We start from the raw sequence: 17,010 nt of genomic DNA on the forward strand, positions 1-17,010 counted from the left end.
TCCTGTGCATCTGAGGGCATCATCTCTCCTTTTATCCAACTGGCGCATCTTGGTTCGGTCGGACTTGTTTGCATTTTCACCCGGCGTGGTGGTTTATAGACTGGACTGCGCGGAAGATACCCAACCCACTGTATGGCAGCGTAGCGATGAACGGAGGGACCTGAATGCGAGGGATATACATATACATATATTTATAGCCAAGTGAACGCAATGACAACTGAATACCCTTCGACCGTTCTTCTTTTCCAATAGTAAGTGCATTTGTCAGCTCGCTACTTGATCAATAGCGAGGATAGTTCTACTTCAACGGTTTGTCAGCCCATGGTATGTTGCCGACGAGGAGGTAGGTAGGTAGGAAAGCACATGCTTCCGGAAACGGAATGGATTGAGTAGAGTGGGGTAAGGGAGAAGAAGTACTAGTATGTTTGGGGGAAGACGACATCCTAGCGTGAGCGTTCACTTTACTCTTCTGAGCGTACCGCGCGGCTTACATAACGAGTACAATGCTGACATGCAGGGCATGCGCTACTTGCAGATCTGATGTATGTTGTAGTTGTAGAAGTGTCCGCTATTTGTCCGCAGCGGGTTGTAAAACATAAGCATGCATGATTACCCATCCAGTTGGACGGAATGAACCCGGTTCTCCTCTATATTGTGTGTCTCGGGTGGAAGACACGATATATAAAGCCAACCTGCTGCTCCTCCCAGGCTATCTTCACTCTATCAATCCATCCATCCAAAGAAAGCCCATCGTCATAACCTAAAACAAACGTCCATTCCTACGCAAAGTCCAAACACCTACAATCTCCAATAATGGCACCACCCACACTCGTAGCCCTGATCCTCGGAGCCGGCCCCAACATCGGCTCATCCGTCGCCTCCAAGTTCGCCAGCGCAGGCTACAAAATCGCCATCGCATCGCGAAGCGGCGGCCAAACCGGTGGCAACAACGGCTACCTCTCGCTGAAAGCCGACTTCAGCAAACCAGACTCCATCCCCGCGCTCTTCGACGCAGTGAAATCCGAATTCAACACCGCGCCCAGCGTCGTCGTGTACAATGCAGCGGGTCTAACGCCTCCTCCGGATAACGACTCTGTGCTCTCGATTCCAGTGGACAATTTCGTGGCGGACCTGAATCTCAACACTGTTAGCCCGTATGTTGCGGCGCAACACGCTGTCAAGGGATGGGAGACACTCCCCAGCGACGTCAAGAAGTCGTTCATCTACACGGGCAACATTCTGAACACGCTCATTCTGCCCGTGCCCATGATGCTCACTCTAGGCGTCGGCAAATCGGCTTCGGCACACTGGATTGGGCTTGCGGACGCAACGTATGCAGCCAAGGGGTTCCGGTGAGTTATCTTCTATCTTTTTCCTCCGTGGGGAAGCTCGAGGACGTAGACTGTTTTCTGACATGCGCTAGATTCTTCTATGTTGATGAGCGTATTGCGGATGGCAAGCAGAAGGGTATAGCTATCGATGGGCCTGCACATGCCGACTTCTTTGCTCAGTTGGCGGAGCATCAAGAGGGTGTGCCGTGGCATGCTACGTTTGTAAAGGACAAGGGTTATGTCAAGTTCGAGTAACGGATCTATGCTGGACGGTGAGTCACTAGAGGTAGTCCGAACTTATAGACTCGAATCAAGTGCTGGGATGAAGTAGATTTCAAAAGCGTGTTTGCCCCAGTTTTACTTGTTGAGCTATCGCTAGTTGCGTGAAGGTTGTTAGAGTCGAGATCGATTCAAATAATCAGGTGACCGCAGGAACTTGCTCTCACCCACGCACGAATTCGCTTTGCATAACATCCCCGACGGTTGGGGTATAGATGGCGGGAGGTATTGGAAACAGCGGCGGTGTGGTGGTGGTTTTGTTTGTTGATACAGTCGTAGGAGATCAAGCCTACGAATGTCCGAAACTTGGGAGTACTAGTATAACATACATGAAAGTTTGTCTTTGTTAAGAGGATTTTCAAAGCGCCTACGCCCTAATTAAGCTATCGCTGGTTCTGTAAAAGTACTTTAAGTGCAGAAATATTTATAATTACATTAATTTTTCTAAAATAAGTTCTATTAAGATAGTCGCTAATTATAGTTTTAAATTTTATTATTATTCTTTTATAGTACTAAATATTAATTTTCTATTTTTTATAATTATTAATAAGTTTAATGCAAGATTTGGTTGTATAAAAAATTACTTGTTTTTTAGGCCTATATAAAGCTGCTTTATAGTTTCTAGCTTCTATTTATATATAATAGTAAAATAAATTTTTTTTTTTTTATTTATTTTAGTATTAACTTTTTAAACCTGCTTTAGCCAGAACTTTAAAAGCTTTTTTTTAATAATTTTATTATAAAAAAAGCCTAGTAGCTTAAAAAAAAAAAAAAAATATAGCTTTAATATAGCTTGCCTTTTTTTATTAAAATTATATAATAACTAAAAAGCTTTTATTTTTTTATACTTATTTATTAATAATAGAAGCTATGCTAAGTATTAAGCCTACTAAAATAATTAAAGTAGCTATTTTTTACTAGCTACTTTAAAAACTAGTTATTAAAATTAAAACTGTAGAAAACTATAGCTATATAAACTTTTTTAAAAACTTTAAAAAAATGCTAAAAGTATAGTTATATAAGCTATATAAGTTATAGGCGCTTAAAAAAGTAAAAAAAATTTAAAATTAGTATTTAATTAAATGCAAGAGCAGAAATTAAGTAACTAAAGCTAGTATTATTTTTATTAAAATAGGCTAGTTAAAAAACTATAGTTAAGAGCTATAAACTACTTTAGGCAGAAGAAATTGAACGCGTACGTTGAGGAGACTTTGAGAACTTTGAGAAGGAAGTTTGTCTTTGTGATATTATAAAGGTGGCTGTTCTAGACAAGATATCCATTGCTTAACCCGCGACGAAGATCGGCTTCCACTGGGGGACGAGACTTCGTCTAAAAGTACCTCCTCTTCATCTGAGTCATATGCATTGAGCCATTCGTGCTTGAACGTCTCCAATTCATGTGGTGCATGTCCGTCGACGCGCAGCCAGCGCAGAATGATGCGTGTTGCATTCTCAGAGATGACCTCGTTCTTGTGATTCAGTTCCTCTGCATTCGGGATTTCGTATGCACAGTCGAAGTCTTGTATACTTGAATGAATACGAGGGAGACCAACATAGTCTCCTGAGACTTGCGATTCTGATTCGCCCTCCGTGCAGTCCCAAGCGAACCCTTTATATTGAAGTTGATGGTCTTTGCACTGTGCATGGATTCGTACTTCGACATCGACATCGTCCGTAGGAGTACTGCCGAAAGGTTTCCATTGACATACCGGAACGCGAGTGTGGTGGTCGGACTGAGAGAGGAAGAGCAAACGGCACTCATCCGCGCGCTGCACGTGCCCATCTGTCACGAGGGGCTTAGATACAGGCTGCTGTATAAATGACTGGACTGTCCTCGACCACACAGCGGAGTGAAGGTCGATTGGTATTTGTCCATAATGGACCCCCTGCAATATGCTCTTTTGCAGGCCTAAAATACTAGCGCCGAGCCAGATGAACGCGACCTCAGGTGTCCGTTCCATACACATACGCCCAAGAACCGACGGATCATTGTCAGTCAAAGACTCAATCGCGGCTAAAGTTCCCTGAAGCCACGGTGTTACAGCGTTGCATTCTACGCTGGGCTCGTAAAAGACACTGAGAAGCATTGGACGTATGCCCCTGATGTTGCAGCTCAGTGTGAGAAATCGATCAAGGTGTTGCCCATCATATATGTCATTGAGCTGCGAACAACCGTCATGAAGGGTGAGCGGGCGCTCGGGTGATTGCTTATGTTGGTCGACTTTATGAAACGGCATTTGCAGAGTTCCACCATTGCCCATAGATGGGAATAAAAGAACTGCAGCCAGTGCAGCGTGACTTTGATCGACGATGTTGTGACGTAAGCAGAACTTGTTCAGAAAGCCGCAGGCATCTAAGCACGACGAGGCAGAACCCATCAAAGGTAAAGCACTCACTTCTGCTGACAAGGAGAACTCCGGGTTTGATTGGAGATTGATCGACCATGGTGAATAATAGGAAGGTTGCATAGTTGCCAGCCAACCCTGACCTTGTGCAAGAATGGCAGCCCACCATCGAGCTTCCTCTGGGTTTGCAGGACCAATGTCTACAACTAGAGAGTTTTGAACGCCTCTGCAGTCCGTGTTCGTGTCGTGATTTGCCTGACTGTCGGTATAGACGAGGGAGCAAGATGGAGACATTACTTCCACCCAGCGAGCTGATAAGATGTACGCCCATGCCAACATGAGGACAGCAAGGTAGTTGTCGTGGGAAGCAAACCAAGATGCGGCATAATAATCGTTTTGAGACTCCGAGATCGATAGCAAAACAGGACGCTTCACTGCGACCTCCAGGTGCACCCGCTGCCGAAAAGAAGGAAAGCTGTGAGCACAATGTGCAGGGGATGATCCCCAGATGGAGTATCCGGAGGCGAGGACATGGTGAGATTCGTGCGTCAGGTTCAGTTTGCGTGGAAAGGCTGGCTGCAGAGGAAATGTGTCTTGTGTCAAGAAGCAGGAGGCGGGAAGCCTACAACTCTTAATGGCGTGAGAGTATAGTCGAGCTCAGGTTTTAAACCCATCCGCGTAAGTGAGGCGATATTTTTCGTTACTTATACAAACGGCATCGTCCATTTCACGAGTGAGGTGGAGAGCACGCACAGCACGTTTAGCCTTTAGATCTTAAGTAGCTATTTAAAAATAAAATAATAGTATTTTTTATTTGAAAGTAAATATTAGGTAATAGCCTGCCTATAGAGATATTTAACTAACCTAAAGTAGGTTAGGTTAAAACTATATAACTAGAGAAGTAGTAATTACTCTAAAAAGTAGACTAATATACTTCTATAACAAGTAGTTGGTTAGGATAAATAGTTAGTTTTTACTAAGTTTTTACTAAAACCTACTATTATTTATAGTATATTGCAACTATAGTATATTATATTATAGTTAATAGTATATAATATTAATTTATAATATTTTTTATATTATTTTTATATATGCGCGCGTTATATTTTATTTTATTATAGTATTTATAGTACTTTTAAAAAAGCTTACTTACTTTAGCATATACTTTTTTTTTTACTTTTTTTTTATTACTACGCGCTTTAAATTTTTTTAAAATTATTAATTAAAAACTATTTTTTATTATAAAAGTTTTTTTTTTTTATATTTGCTTTTTTTTATATAATTTATATTATATAATAGCTTTATTAGCAGCTTAAAACTTAAAGTTTTATTTTTATATTAATACTATTAAATGCGCTATTATTTTTGCATTTTTAATAAATTTTATAAAAATATTTACTATTAAAGTAAAAAATTTATTTAAGTACTTTTAAATTTTTTTTTTTAAAAATATTAATTGCAACTTAAATTTTAAAATATTATTAAATATTTTTAACTTTTAAGTACTATTTTTAATAGTAAGTAATAGTAAAATATATAATTAAATATTAAATTTTAATATTATAGTTTTTAAATTAAGTAGTACTAAGCTAGCACTTTAAAAGTTTTTTAAAATATTACTTTTTATAATAGCAGTATTAAAAGCAGCTTTAAAGCATAGTAAAAATTTAATTTTAATAATATAATTAATATAATTATATATTAAAATTTTAGCTTAGTACTTATATATTTTTTTTAAAAAAATAAAATAATTTATATTAAATAGCTGTAGTAGGTGCGACAAATGCAGAAGTATATAAAAAATAATAATTTTTTTTTTATAGTACTAGTAAAACTTAACTAAATTATAGTTTTTATAGCTATTTATAATTAAAAAATAATATGCGCTAATAGTATGCTTTTTTATATACTTATTAAAGTACTTTATTTATTTAAAATTATACTTATTAGTTGTTTAGCTATTTGCAAAAATAGTAATAGCTTAATTTTAAAATAAATTTTTTTTTTTATACTAGGCAAAAAAGTAGTACTTATTTGTAAAAATAATAAAAAATAAAATTACTTAATTAACTGCGCTAATATTCTAAATTATTATTATTTATTTTTAATTACTCTGCTGTACTATTATTGCCTATTTTTAATAATTAAAACTTATAATAATAGCTTTAGTTAATATTATATTTATTATAAAGCCTGTTTTATTAAAATTATAAATATTTTTATTTATAATACTATATTTTACTTTTATATTTTATACTAGTTAGAACTAGTTTTGTATAGTATTAGAATTTTTATAAAAAAAAATTTTATAATTATATTTTTAATTAAACTTTATTTTAAGCTTAGGCTAGTATTTAATAAATATATTAGTTTACTTTAAATTAATTAAGTTTTAGTAACACTTAATAAGCAAAAAATTAGCTATATTTTTAATTTTAGTAAATTTAGGCGGGTATTTTTTTACAGCAAAATTAAGTATATAATTAATAATTATTTTTTTTTTTACTATAGTAAGCTTTATTAAATTAAGCATATAATTGCGTTAAAAAGTAGTTTTAACAAATTATTTTTTAAGTATTAATTTAAATACGTTATAATATTTTATAGTATAATAAATTAAAAAATTTATATTTTATTTAATAATTTAAATTATATTTTATATTTAATATTTTTTTTAAGCTAGTAATGCGTTATTATGTTAATTTATTATAATATACTATAAATAATAGTAAGTTTTAGTAAGGGCTTGGCAGAGACTAACTACTTGTCCTGACTAACTACTTGTTATGGAAGTACGTTATCAAGGAAGCCGCGCCTTAATTAGTAGCGCACAACTAGACGAGATGGATTAGCGCGGCGCTCAAGCCAGAAACGTACGCGGCTACGTCCTTGACGCGTCTACGAAGCCGACGTTATTCCAGACCAAGCTCCTTCGCGGTTGTCGCGCCTTCGCGTTTCCATCCTCAGCTCCAGCCATCATGCGCCCCCGTATTGCTTCTACAATACCTTGCGACTCCGACGCTTAATGATGAACCGATCAGAAATACTTCATGCCAATCCTATAGGCAGAGGGCTAGACGGCTTTCGCGATGCACACGCTCTGAATCCGCTCGATGACGACAACTGGGGAGGGGATGATGAAGGTATGTTCTTACGATCTCCTACGCAAAAGCTATTCTAATGTTACCAGCGCTGAAAAACACCCTTGTCGAGCTGGTGCTAGCTTTGCAGAGTCTCGCCGCCTCGCGATCGCTCCCCTCGAAGCGCGGCAACAAAGATCTAAGGAGTGATCTATTATCCCTGAGTTCAGCGCTCTACTCTGACAACGCTGATACTGTACGAGCGAAACCTCTACTTGATGCAGTACTCAGCAAACAGCCTGATGAAGTCATCTGGGATGCTGTCTACGACGCCGTCACCGAGTCGACTCCTCCGCCTCGTCCTCTATCGTCGTTCCAGCAGACGCCATGGCTACGCAACACAGGCAGCTTCGCGAACTCAACCGAACACCGCAAATATATAGACAGTGTGCTGAAGGAGGAACTGGGTCAGCTATATGTCGGGGTGCCTGGCTTCTCTGAAGCCTTCTTTGGAGGCGTACCAGATTTAAAGCCGGTATCGCAAGCTGTGTTTAAACAGTGCAAAGGAGTTGCTTCGCTCTACCAAGAGGGGAGCGGCTGGCAGGGCTGGCCTGAAGATGCAAAGGAACGCGACGTCTTAGGCTGGTTTGCGCCTCTAATCGGCCAGCTTGTGGACTTGGCAGCACAAAACGAGCAAAACGAGCACACCTCTAGACCTCGACGGCGACCGCTCGCACAGCCCCACAAGCCCATTCAAGGCTCCATCGCCGACCGAAAGATGGACGTCGGCTTTGTAGACGACCCACACGCCGATGTAGATGCCAGGTACCGCTGGCCGCAGATCCTCATACCGGGAGAACTCAAGAGTAATCCTTTGGATGATAAAGCCTCTAAAGCCTGGCTTGATCTAGGACGATACGCGAGGGAGGTGTTCGCTGCCCAGCCCAGTCGCCGCTTTGTTCTTGGCTTCACACTGTGTGGATCGCGCATGCGGCTGTGGGAGTTTGACCGGCTGGGGGGCATTGCATCCGAATCCTTCGATATAAACGAAGACGGGTTGCAGTTTGTGTCCGCCGTACTTGGGTTCTTGTGGCTGGACGAAGAGCAGCTTGGATATGACCCTACTATCATCACCGAAGGCGATAAGCAATATACCGATATCGAACGAAATGGTTGCACTGAGCGTCTTATTATTACCGGGGTTATGAAACGGACGCGTTGCATCGCTGGCCGAGCAACGACCTGCTGGATAGCCCACCGTGAGGGAGACGAATCAGAAGCGCCCCTTGTCATTAAAGACTCATGGCAATATCCAGAGCGTGACGAAGAGGGAGAGCTTCTGCGAGAGGCAACCGAGAAGGGTGTGGCCAACGTGGCAAGATACTACTACCATGGGACGGTCCATGTGGGGGGCCAAGAGGACGACATCCGCGAGAATGTGCGACGAGGCCTGGATGTAAGCCAGGCGACAAACTACAGATCGGAAAGCGCGATGCCGCCTCCGAGCAGCAATGGACATCGTAGCTCACGAACCGGTCGAAGCAGCACCGCTACTGGAAGGAAGCGGTCGTCGAGCTGCACGGACGCGCCGTTGCCGCCCAGCAAGCGAACATGTTCGAGTTCACCAGTCAAAGGTGGAAAAGCTATAGCAAATCGCAAGCGTCGTCGTGTCATCCTTCGCGATCTTGGGGAACCCATATACAAGGCGAGCTCGCTTACAAAGCTAGTCGCTGGGATGGAAGGCTGCATTGAAGGATACGAGTCGTTGCAAACGAAGGCTGGCTTGTTGCAATGCGACATCTCGCCAAACAACCTCATGATAAACGAAGATGGAGGAAACCCGTCTTGGCACGCGTTTCTGATTGACCTCGATCTAGCTATCAAGGAGCAGCGTGAGAAGTCTTCTGGCGCGCGTGGGAAGACCGGCACAAGAGCATTCATGGCTGTTGGCGTGCTCCATGATGACGAACCCCATTCCTTCATGCACGACCTGGAGTCCTTCTTCTGGGTGCTGTTCTGGATCTGTATCCATTACAGTGGGTCGCAGGGCAGAGTAGTCCCCCAATTCGACAGATGGAATTATGCAGACACGGAGGAGCTGGCCAAGTTAAAGCTGGGGACAGTCTCTGATAAGGACATCTTTCGCAAGACTACCCAAGAACACTTCACGAAGTATTACCAGCCATTAATTCCTTGCATTGACAGATTGCGGCGGAGGGTATTTCCTGGTGGTGGAAGATGGAGGGATCCGAATCCAGAATTGTACACCGAGATGAAAAACATACTTCGGGCAGCTCATGATGAATTGAAGGAATTGGAGTTATCGTCAAATGCCACATGAGCTGCTACTACACGCACCTTTCCCTGCTACACGTCAGGTGAGCTACTGCATAAAGCCCTAGAGACATCGACGGAATGAGGTCCAAAAAGAGTCTCTCCGAGTTGTTCTTTGCTAATGGAGCCACAAAGAAGGCCTCCGTATAGAGGCCCAGATTGGGGCGCTATCTCTTCTACTGTCGCACATATTCTTAGCATAGCTATCCCCACCTTGAGTCCGCCATGAGAAAGAGGATTTTCAAAGCGCCTACGCCCTAGTTAAGCTATTGCTAGTTCTGTGAAAGTACGGAGATGTTTGTGATTACATTGATTCTTCCAGCATAGGTCGAGACGCACACAATGCCTTTTGGGGACTCGCTCTGTTCCGTCATCTTCGCTCACATCCATTGTTTGGGGAGTACCGCTGCTTAATTTTATTGCAAGCTGGTTCGCAAAATATCGCTGCGGTTCGACAGATTGGGTGCTTTAGGGTGGTGAGCAGGCGCGCGAGTTCCGCTTTGCCCTCAAACCCATGACTAGACTGAGCCGCTTTTCCTGACAACATAAAACGCATGCCAGGCTGATTCACTCTCGTCGACAATTATCCTCTGTGTAGAGGCCGCATCGGCGGTCTTTGCTTCATTTAGTGCCTCCCGTGTTTTGTATGGACCACGTTGGAACTTCCGACCGAAGTTTACCAGCGATAGCCAGGCTTTCCACGACCAATTGGCCTCGACTCGCTGCCGGGTCTTTCCCAAATCTCTTTCCAAGATTTGCCCCTTCAATTTATTTTCCCATACTTCTTTCCCAAGTTCGTCTCCCAATTTTTTCGCAAGTCCTTGGCTGAGTTCCCTTTCTAAGGCATCCTTCGTAAATTCCTTCGCATAATTCTGTCCCATTTGCAACATGAAAAAACGATTCCCAGTTTCTATCAGAGATTGGCATATTTAACACCAGGTCCTGGCCAATCTACTGCATTTTCTGCGAATATAAGGACTCTTCTCCTCTCTACACAGGCAATTTAACCATAGAAATAATGCTACTGCCACTGCCGTGCTTTCGTCCTTTACTTCCATTACTAGCTAAAGTCAAAGTCATCATCTCGAGCACTTCTTTCACCAGACCCATCAGCTGTCAATCCTATAGTGATAGTTGAAGACTTCATCTCCTCCGGCTAGGCCATAGCCTGATCTAATTTACTCCGCCCTCACTCTTGTGCAGGTCTATCATTGTGACATCATTGCATTGCAACACAACCGCTCAGTAATAGTCAAAGAGCGAGTACATCATCCCATTCTCACACTTCCAAGGAAGCTCACCTTTCTATCTCAACGGAGATTTAACAAACACCGTCCTCTTTATCTTTTTGTAAAAGCATTGCTAATACTCGCTATCATCACTAGCCTTTTTGATAGATTCTTCACTCCGCTTGAGATACCGTTCGCTTTCAACCGGAGACAAAGCGGCCCCGTCTTTCTAGGAATCTCAAGGTAAGATGGCGCATCCCTGGTTCCTGTAAGATAGAGGAGTTTTCATGCCACCTATTCTGAACTCTCCCTCTATTGATGCATCCAAACTGCAGTGTCTTATACTGCATCATGTCCAACTCAAACCAGATGCTGTGACGATGCTTGGCCCACGTACCTAATTGCAGCTTGCATGTTTCCCATGTCTTACACCTGCTGTTTAGATAAGTAACACCAGATCGCCCTGGCTTCTAAAACACATGGCAAGGTCGCGGCTCGAAGCATCTTCCGAGTCCCGATTGCGCCATACATTCTCCATGATCTCAAGTGCCTTGCGTAGTGTGCCAAAGACACTAGGCGGCTGCAATGCCTCCACCAGGCCGCGAAAGTGAGCTTCATGCGACGGCTCTGCAAGACAGCCAGCCACGCATAAGGGCCAGACCATGGTACGTAGCAACTCTGGCGGCGATATTTGATGTCTAATCAGCTCAACAGCCCGACTGACGTGATAATACACATCGACACTCGCGGGCTGCCATCCAGGCACAACGACAGACAGATAAATGAGCGCTGCATGTGCCCAGACACGCGTGACCAAGTTGCTCTGGGAGGCAAGGCTCCTTGTATGCCGGCCATGATCGAACGCAAAGACATCCAGCAAGCTGTTACTTTCTTTTGAAACACACAATGGATCGGTCTCGAGCCGCGCGAGCTGAGATTCCAACGAGACCTTGATAGACGTGGCGCGGTGGACAAGCTCCATAACATCGAGAACTCCCGCCCTCCTGCACTGCACTTTCCATGCATCAAGCACGACAATCTCGCCGATTTCTAGCAACACCCAGTTTTGACATCCTACAATAGCTTCAAGGTTGATAGCGGGGTCGTTGCCATCGATGTTACTGAGGAGGCTCCGGTGGTACTCATACAGTTTAGGTGGTTCCTGGAGTACCGTGCTTGCAATGATATCATCCAAGACCAACAGTGCTGATGAGAAGCGAAAGGCAGCCTGTTCAGGGCTGGGCATCTCAACACTCGGAGCAAGTGGAATCCACGATGAAGGTCCTAAGCCGGTTAAGACAGCCTTGAAGCTCGAGTTTGGATCCGTAACGCCAGGGCTGTCGAGAAGTTGTTTGAACAGGGCAACAGCAGCATTGAGATGTGCCTGGCAATTGTCAAAGCACAAGATCGCAACTTCAAAACGCTGCACTTGCATAATGCTTGCCAAGATTCGTACAGCACCATGCAGGTGCTCCGCGATACCAGCGCCGTCGATGATCCGCAGCGCCTGTCTCAGCATCTCAAAAGCGTCCCTCGTCTGCGCGAGCAGCGTCTCCCAATGCACATCGCCATCGCCATCCCCCGTCCCCCGCGCGAGAGAAAAGAAATACGAACTCTGACAGAAAGCAGTTTGTCGTATGACTGGGCTCCGCGTCATCATCTCCAGGATCCAGGCTCTACCGCCTTCGAGGACAGAGGGGCGGTAGAATGGGAAGAGCAGGGGAAGTAGGTACTCGAGGTAAAACATGAGGAGGATGGTGTCGGACCCTCCGAGGATCATGCTTTCTTTGGGGTCCTTCTCAAGCAACAGGCAATCAACAGGACGTAAGGGTGATGTAGTAGATGCCTCGGTATACGGCTCCGCCCCATTACTGCGAGTGTCCGTTGTTCTACTTGACGCGCATATCGGATTAGGTAGACACTTGGGTGCTATTGGGAATATCATTTCCACATCGTCTATGGTAGCTTCGGCAGCTGAGACTTGGTCGACAGAGACATGTACCGCACGCTCTTCACGGCGGAGGTAGCCCTTCTCTTTGACCTCGCTCTTGACCCGCTCGGCCATCTCTTCCTGTCTCACGCCGCCATCCATCCATTCTGGTTTGTCCTGGTCGAAATGGCAGACGATATGGAGCGCAGAGCAGGCGTCACATACAGGGCGTGTCTCGTCGCATTTTTTGCGCCGGAGTCGGCAGGTCCAACAGCCGTTGAAGCTCTTTGTGGTGTTACTAGGACGGCGACCAAGCTCCATATCGTAGCACCCGGGTAGTGGCGGAACTATATACTATGTGAGGGCTTCCTCATAGTGAGTAGTACGTGCGGTGTCGTGGGTCTTGAGATGTTCTCCCTCTGTAGCCTGTAAGCTTAATAATCAAACTACTTGGTTTACCACCCAAGTCAATTCAAGCAACTTAACGTTAATTTCCATTTTACCCGCCTGAAGTTGCGAGCTGTTCATCTACGCGGAGTAGGTGGAAGAGGAGTCTTCATATCATATACAGATCATAACCTAGCACTCAAGGCGATTTCCAAACGCCGCCCAATGCTTTCCTTTAGTACATAGTATACACATACTCATAACACCCATCCGTTTACAAATCCGTTTACAAATCTTCCAAAATATCACGGTCGATACTCTTCTTTCTTCCTTTCCTTCCCCCACTCCCCCTAATCTTCCGATCGCTAGTATACCTCCCATCGCGATCTCCTACCAGCATTCTCCCTCCCTTGCCCAACACCCTCGCCTCGCCCTCCTCCACAGCTCTACCGTCCTTCTCGCCAACCCCAAGTTCGATAACAACGTGCTTTGCCTTCTTCACCTTCCTACCCTTCTTATCATACTCGTCCGTTGGGCGGCCGAGTCGTACGTTGCGAGGTATCCGCGTCTTTGCGCCAAGGGCCCATAGGTCGCCCCAGCGCGCTTTTCGGGCGTCGCGGAAGGCTTGCTTGCTGAAGGAGCGTGGGACGGTCCATCGTTCGAGAGTTCCTGCTGGGGTACAGACGTCGAGGATGATGTGACCGCGGCGTTTAAGGGCAGGGAGGATGAGGCGGGGAAATGTCAGAGGATTCACATCCTCTACGGAAGTCAAGGTAGGCTCCTCGGTTTCCAAATCCGCGTCGGGGTTGGAGGAGGCGTGCCATTCGTGGCCTTCAAAAGCAGCGTCGGTGGAGGCTACGGACTGTGAGAAGCCTTTGCCGGTGATGTCGTGTTCTGGGAGGCGCAGGTCGCGGCCGCGTTGGACCGCGAGGTAGCTGAATTGCACATCTTCGTGGTTTTTGTCTTTGGCGTTCAATATGCGTTGGAGGTATGGAGGGCGTATGTAGCGCTGGCTGAAGAAGCAAAAGTCCTTTCTTCGATTGCTGACACCAGGAGATTGATACATGGGGCATGTGTTGTGGTTTGTACACGGGGCAATTATCATGCCCGTTTCCTTTTCTGTAAACCTAGTCTCTTCGTCAGGCCTAGAGACTTGGGACTCTACTGAGGCTTCGATGGTGTCCGAGTCGGGCGAAGCGATGTGCTTGTTCAGAAGGTGCGAGCGAGCGCCAGCAATGACTTCAAAACCACGGGGCAAGCCTTTTTCGATAAGTACGAGCACGCCACCCTTGGGGTTGAGGAGGGACCAGTATTTCTCGACCTGTTCTTTGCGAAGGTATTCTTGTCGAAGAGACCAGAGCGTGTGTGGTGCGATGATAAGATCGTAGAACTTGCGGGGTTGTTGCGTGTTATCCTCTCCATCTGCTATTACAGTTTCTGGTAGTCGAGGAATGAAAGTTGTGTTTTCCAGTAGTTTGCTCGCACGGTGTCGTAACGTGTCAGAGGCTGTCAACACCGTCGCCTTACCCAGCGGGGTGGCATCTTGTGAAAGGTTCCCAGATTTTTCGTGCATTCGCTGCCACTCCGCTTGTAGTATCTCGTGCCACGCAAGTACACCAACGCCACCAGATCCAGCATCCAGTATCGCGCCCCCCTTCTTTTTCCGTAGCATGTGTTCTAACCACGGTGCTCCTAGCCGACGGCGAACTTCGACCAAAGCGCTCATGACGCTCGCGTACGTACCAGGCTGCACAGCTGCCATATACACATCCGCCTCGATATGGCCCATATCTGCTTGCGAAGGGTTCAATGGGATTGGCTTCTGCTCGTTGCCCATGCGCGCTGGTGGTGTGCTAGCAGAGTTTGGAAGGCCCCGGCCGCCGAAAATACGATTTGCGGACTCGGCGAGGTGCTTGTGGTTCGCGCGGGTGAGGAGGAGAGCCGTTGGGTCAACGAAGTTTTCTTTCGGGAGGAAGACCGTCGAAGGAGCAGGCTTGAAGCGACCTGCGACAGTCAAAGGGTGCGCGCGCATGAAGTCTTCATCCTCTTCTATGTCTTCCCAGGTCTCTGTTTCCTCCTGTGCTAGCCGACTCTTTTCATAGACTCCTTCATGATACGTCTGTGCCTTCTGCTCCCTGTATTCCTCCCACTCCTCTGGCGTCCTTGTCTCTTCGTCGAGGTCCCCTTCTTCGCTCTGTATTACATCTTCGGTTTCATCGATGACCTCAATCTCCTCAAGCTCGCCATTCTCGCCCTTTCTCAGCAGGACTATGGATCCATCGGGCAATTCCTCCTCGATGATCTCCTCTTCGGCTACAGTATCCACTTCTTGCAAGTCTTCGACATTATCCACGAATACCGGTGTCCCATACAATCTTTCGTACACCGTGTATTCCTCATCGCTCAAATGATTCCGTGGTAATGCGTCGCCAAATTGCTGTCTCGCTCTCCGCGCATTGACTTCGATGTTCAGTCCTTCAGCAGGCGTTGGTGGTAGTTCTTCGGAGCCGACTGCATGCTCCTGGGTCAATTGTTTCTGTATACTTGTTGTGAATAGCGTTCTTCGTGGTGTTAGGAAATTCGTCGCGCTCGATCGCAAATGTCGTGGTACAAGCTGTGCCTGTACGGGTAATCGCGCATTGCGCGCTCGAGAGATGGCGAGGTTAAGGCGACATGATGCACAAATAGACTGCACACTCCTTGTCTTGAGCATGTTCAGGCTGAATAGACACGATTGACGTTGTAATGCTTGAAGTACGGAGGAGAAAAGTCGCCGCATCTTCTCAGATCGCAGGGTTCCGCACTAAGCGTTATTTGTCGAAGCTCCCGTCCAATCACAAGATAGCTATTGTACTTCAACGCCAAGCTGGTGCACCAACATCGTCGACGTCTCACACTCCTACTATCGTCGCGCGCCGTGGGGACTTTTTCCACGTCCATATTCTATAATTACGGCAGCGATTGCTTTCTGGATCCCCGATTTTCGTATAAGAATGAGAGCCCTCCTCCGTTCCTCCGCCCTCGCCGCTTCTTCCCGTCCCATCACTACTACTGTTATTACTACTGCTGCCACTGCCAACTTTATCGAAAACAGGTTGATTTTGAAGATCCATGTTGTTACCTTAAGATCTCTGAACACCTGGCGGTGAAGTTTGAGTATGAGTATGAGGAGATCCTTACCTCGAAAACATATTCGATAAGTGAGCCTAAGTGCTCAACGAATTGTATGATTAAGCACGAGAATATGTACGATCAACTATCATGTAACAATCGTCTCAAGTACCATGTCCACCGCCCATTCTTTACAATACTCTCCCATTCCTTCAACGGGTAATTAATGGCACCAGTCATCCTCGTCAACAGAAGACATCGTATTGAGGGACTTGACATACTCCCAGTATTCTGGGTAAGCACCCCCCGCCTCCCAGTCGACGATACCCTTTATCTCGACGTGCCCATCGTGAAGTGCAGCTATAATATTCCTCGGATGGAAGTCACCATGGGTCATCACAATTCGATGATGTGAATGTAAACACCTTGTTCGTATGAAATCCTGGTAAGTCTGAGCGATCCTCGGTCGTATTGTGGACAGCAGGAAGTCGTTGAAGTCATCTCCATTATGAATTGGCCCCGAACTGCAGCGAACCGATCTCCTGACGTCTTTGCATCTAGTAGGGACACCCCCACCAAGCTGTATAGATGGTAACGGCAGTTTTCTGAGGTCTAAGAGCATGGTACTGAGTTGATCGCGAACAGCTGCTTTCTGATCCGCTCGCAGCGAAGGCCATAGCTCTTGTAACGAATTCCCCTCAATGAACGTCAGGAAAAGATATGTCATGCCGTTGTGGATCACCGATCCCAGGGGTTGAGGCGAAGGAAAGCTCTTCGAAACCCGGTGAATGTGCTCCAGATTGGTCATTTCGTTGAGATCTAGTCCCTCCCCAGTCTTGACAACAATGTCAGGAGTGATTTGCGTCACAGTTCTTCCGCCAGATGCGGAAAGTCTCTTCCCGCTCTTTATCAATGCGTTGATTTTTGATAACATGATATAGTCGTCACGATTTTCTGCCGATAGTAGTTCGTTGGTTGTTCCAT

The 17,010-nt window shown here is 45.4% G+C and overlaps 6 protein-coding genes across 6 annotated transcripts; 2 read left to right on the forward strand and 4 right to left on the reverse strand.

The window, feature by feature from the left end:
- Positions 1 to 336: 336 nt before the first annotated feature.
- Positions 337 to 1,677, forward strand: K460DRAFT_369424 (NAD(P)-binding protein). Its single transcript, XM_040933958.1, has 2 exons — positions 337 to 1,352; positions 1,424 to 1,677. The coding sequence occupies exons 1-2, from the start codon at positions 814 to 816 to the stop codon at positions 1,584 to 1,586; spliced, it is 702 nt and encodes a 233-aa protein (XP_040783954.1). The 5' UTR covers positions 337 to 813; the 3' UTR covers positions 1,587 to 1,677.
- A 1,168-nt stretch (positions 1,678 to 2,845) lies between these two features.
- K460DRAFT_388343 (uncharacterized protein) lies at positions 2,846 to 4,681 on the reverse strand (the record flags this gene model as incomplete). The annotated part of the gene is made up of 2 exons (XM_040935685.1): positions 2,846 to 4,577; positions 4,626 to 4,681. The coding sequence occupies 2 exons, from the start codon at positions 4,679 to 4,681 to the stop codon at positions 2,858 to 2,860; spliced, it is 1,776 nt and encodes a 591-aa protein (XP_040783955.1). The 3' UTR covers positions 2,846 to 2,857.
- Positions 4,682 to 6,804: 2,123 nt separating this feature from the next.
- Positions 6,805 to 9,831, forward strand: K460DRAFT_318276 (uncharacterized protein). The gene is made up of 2 exons (XM_040930386.1): positions 6,805 to 7,098; positions 7,146 to 9,831. Exons 1-2 carry the CDS (start codon positions 6,981 to 6,983, stop codon positions 9,374 to 9,376), a joined length of 2,349 nt encoding a protein of 782 aa, XP_040783956.1. The 5' UTR covers positions 6,805 to 6,980; the 3' UTR covers positions 9,377 to 9,831.
- Positions 9,832 to 11,037: 1,206 nt separating this feature from the next.
- Positions 11,038 to 13,026, reverse strand: K460DRAFT_379483 (uncharacterized protein; the record flags this gene model as incomplete). Its single annotated transcript, XM_040935169.1, has 2 exons — positions 11,038 to 12,813; positions 12,988 to 13,026. The coding sequence occupies 2 exons, from the start codon at positions 13,024 to 13,026 to the stop codon at positions 11,038 to 11,040; spliced, it is 1,815 nt and encodes a 604-aa protein (XP_040783957.1).
- A 2-nt stretch (positions 13,027 to 13,028) lies between these two features.
- On the reverse strand, positions 13,029 to 15,658 carry K460DRAFT_369429 (37S ribosomal protein Rsm22). The gene has a single exon (XM_040933959.1). It carries the CDS (start codon positions 15,626 to 15,628, stop codon positions 13,202 to 13,204), a length of 2,427 nt encoding a protein of 808 aa, XP_040783958.1. The 5' UTR covers positions 15,629 to 15,658; the 3' UTR covers positions 13,029 to 13,201.
- A 529-nt stretch (positions 15,659 to 16,187) lies between these two features.
- On the reverse strand, positions 16,188 to 16,697 carry K460DRAFT_369431 (uncharacterized protein). The gene has a single exon (XM_040933960.1). The coding sequence runs from the start codon at positions 16,646 to 16,648 to the stop codon at positions 16,250 to 16,252; it is 399 nt and encodes a 132-aa protein (XP_040783959.1). The 5' UTR covers positions 16,649 to 16,697; the 3' UTR covers positions 16,188 to 16,249.
- Positions 16,698 to 17,010: the final 313 nt, after the last annotated feature.

Source organism: Cucurbitaria berberidis, assembly GCF_010015615.1.
Source record: "Cucurbitaria berberidis CBS 394.84 unplaced genomic scaffold K460scaffold_5, whole genome shotgun sequence".
NCBI classification, from domain to species: domain Eukaryota; kingdom Fungi; phylum Ascomycota; class Dothideomycetes; order Pleosporales; family Cucurbitariaceae; genus Cucurbitaria; species Cucurbitaria berberidis.

What these genes read in the sequence shown, in the direction of transcription:
- K460DRAFT_369424 (XM_040933958.1), top strand. Translation starts at nt 814, where the DNA reads ATGGCACCACCCACACTCGTAGCCCTGATCCTCGGAGCCGGCCCCAAC. An exon ending in TATGCAGCCAAGGGGTTCCG is followed by an intron (nt 1,353 to 1,423) that starts GTGAGTTATCTT and finishes GACATGCGCTAG; the next exon opens with ATTCTTCTATGTTGATGAGC.
- K460DRAFT_318276 (XM_040930386.1), top strand. Translation starts at nt 6,981, where the DNA reads ATGATGAACCGATCAGAAATACTTCATGCCAATCCTATAGGCAGAGGG. An exon ending in CTGGGGAGGGGATGATGAAG is followed by an intron (nt 7,099 to 7,145) that starts GTATGTTCTTAC and finishes TAATGTTACCAG; the next exon opens with CGCTGAAAAACACCCTTGTC.
- K460DRAFT_369429 (XM_040933959.1), bottom strand. Translation starts at nt 15,628, where the DNA reads ATGCTCAAGACAAGGAGTGTGCAGTCTATTTGTGCATCATGTCGCCTT.
- K460DRAFT_369431 (XM_040933960.1), bottom strand. Translation starts at nt 16,648, where the DNA reads ATGCTCTTAGACCTCAGAAAACTGCCGTTACCATCTATACAGCTTGGT.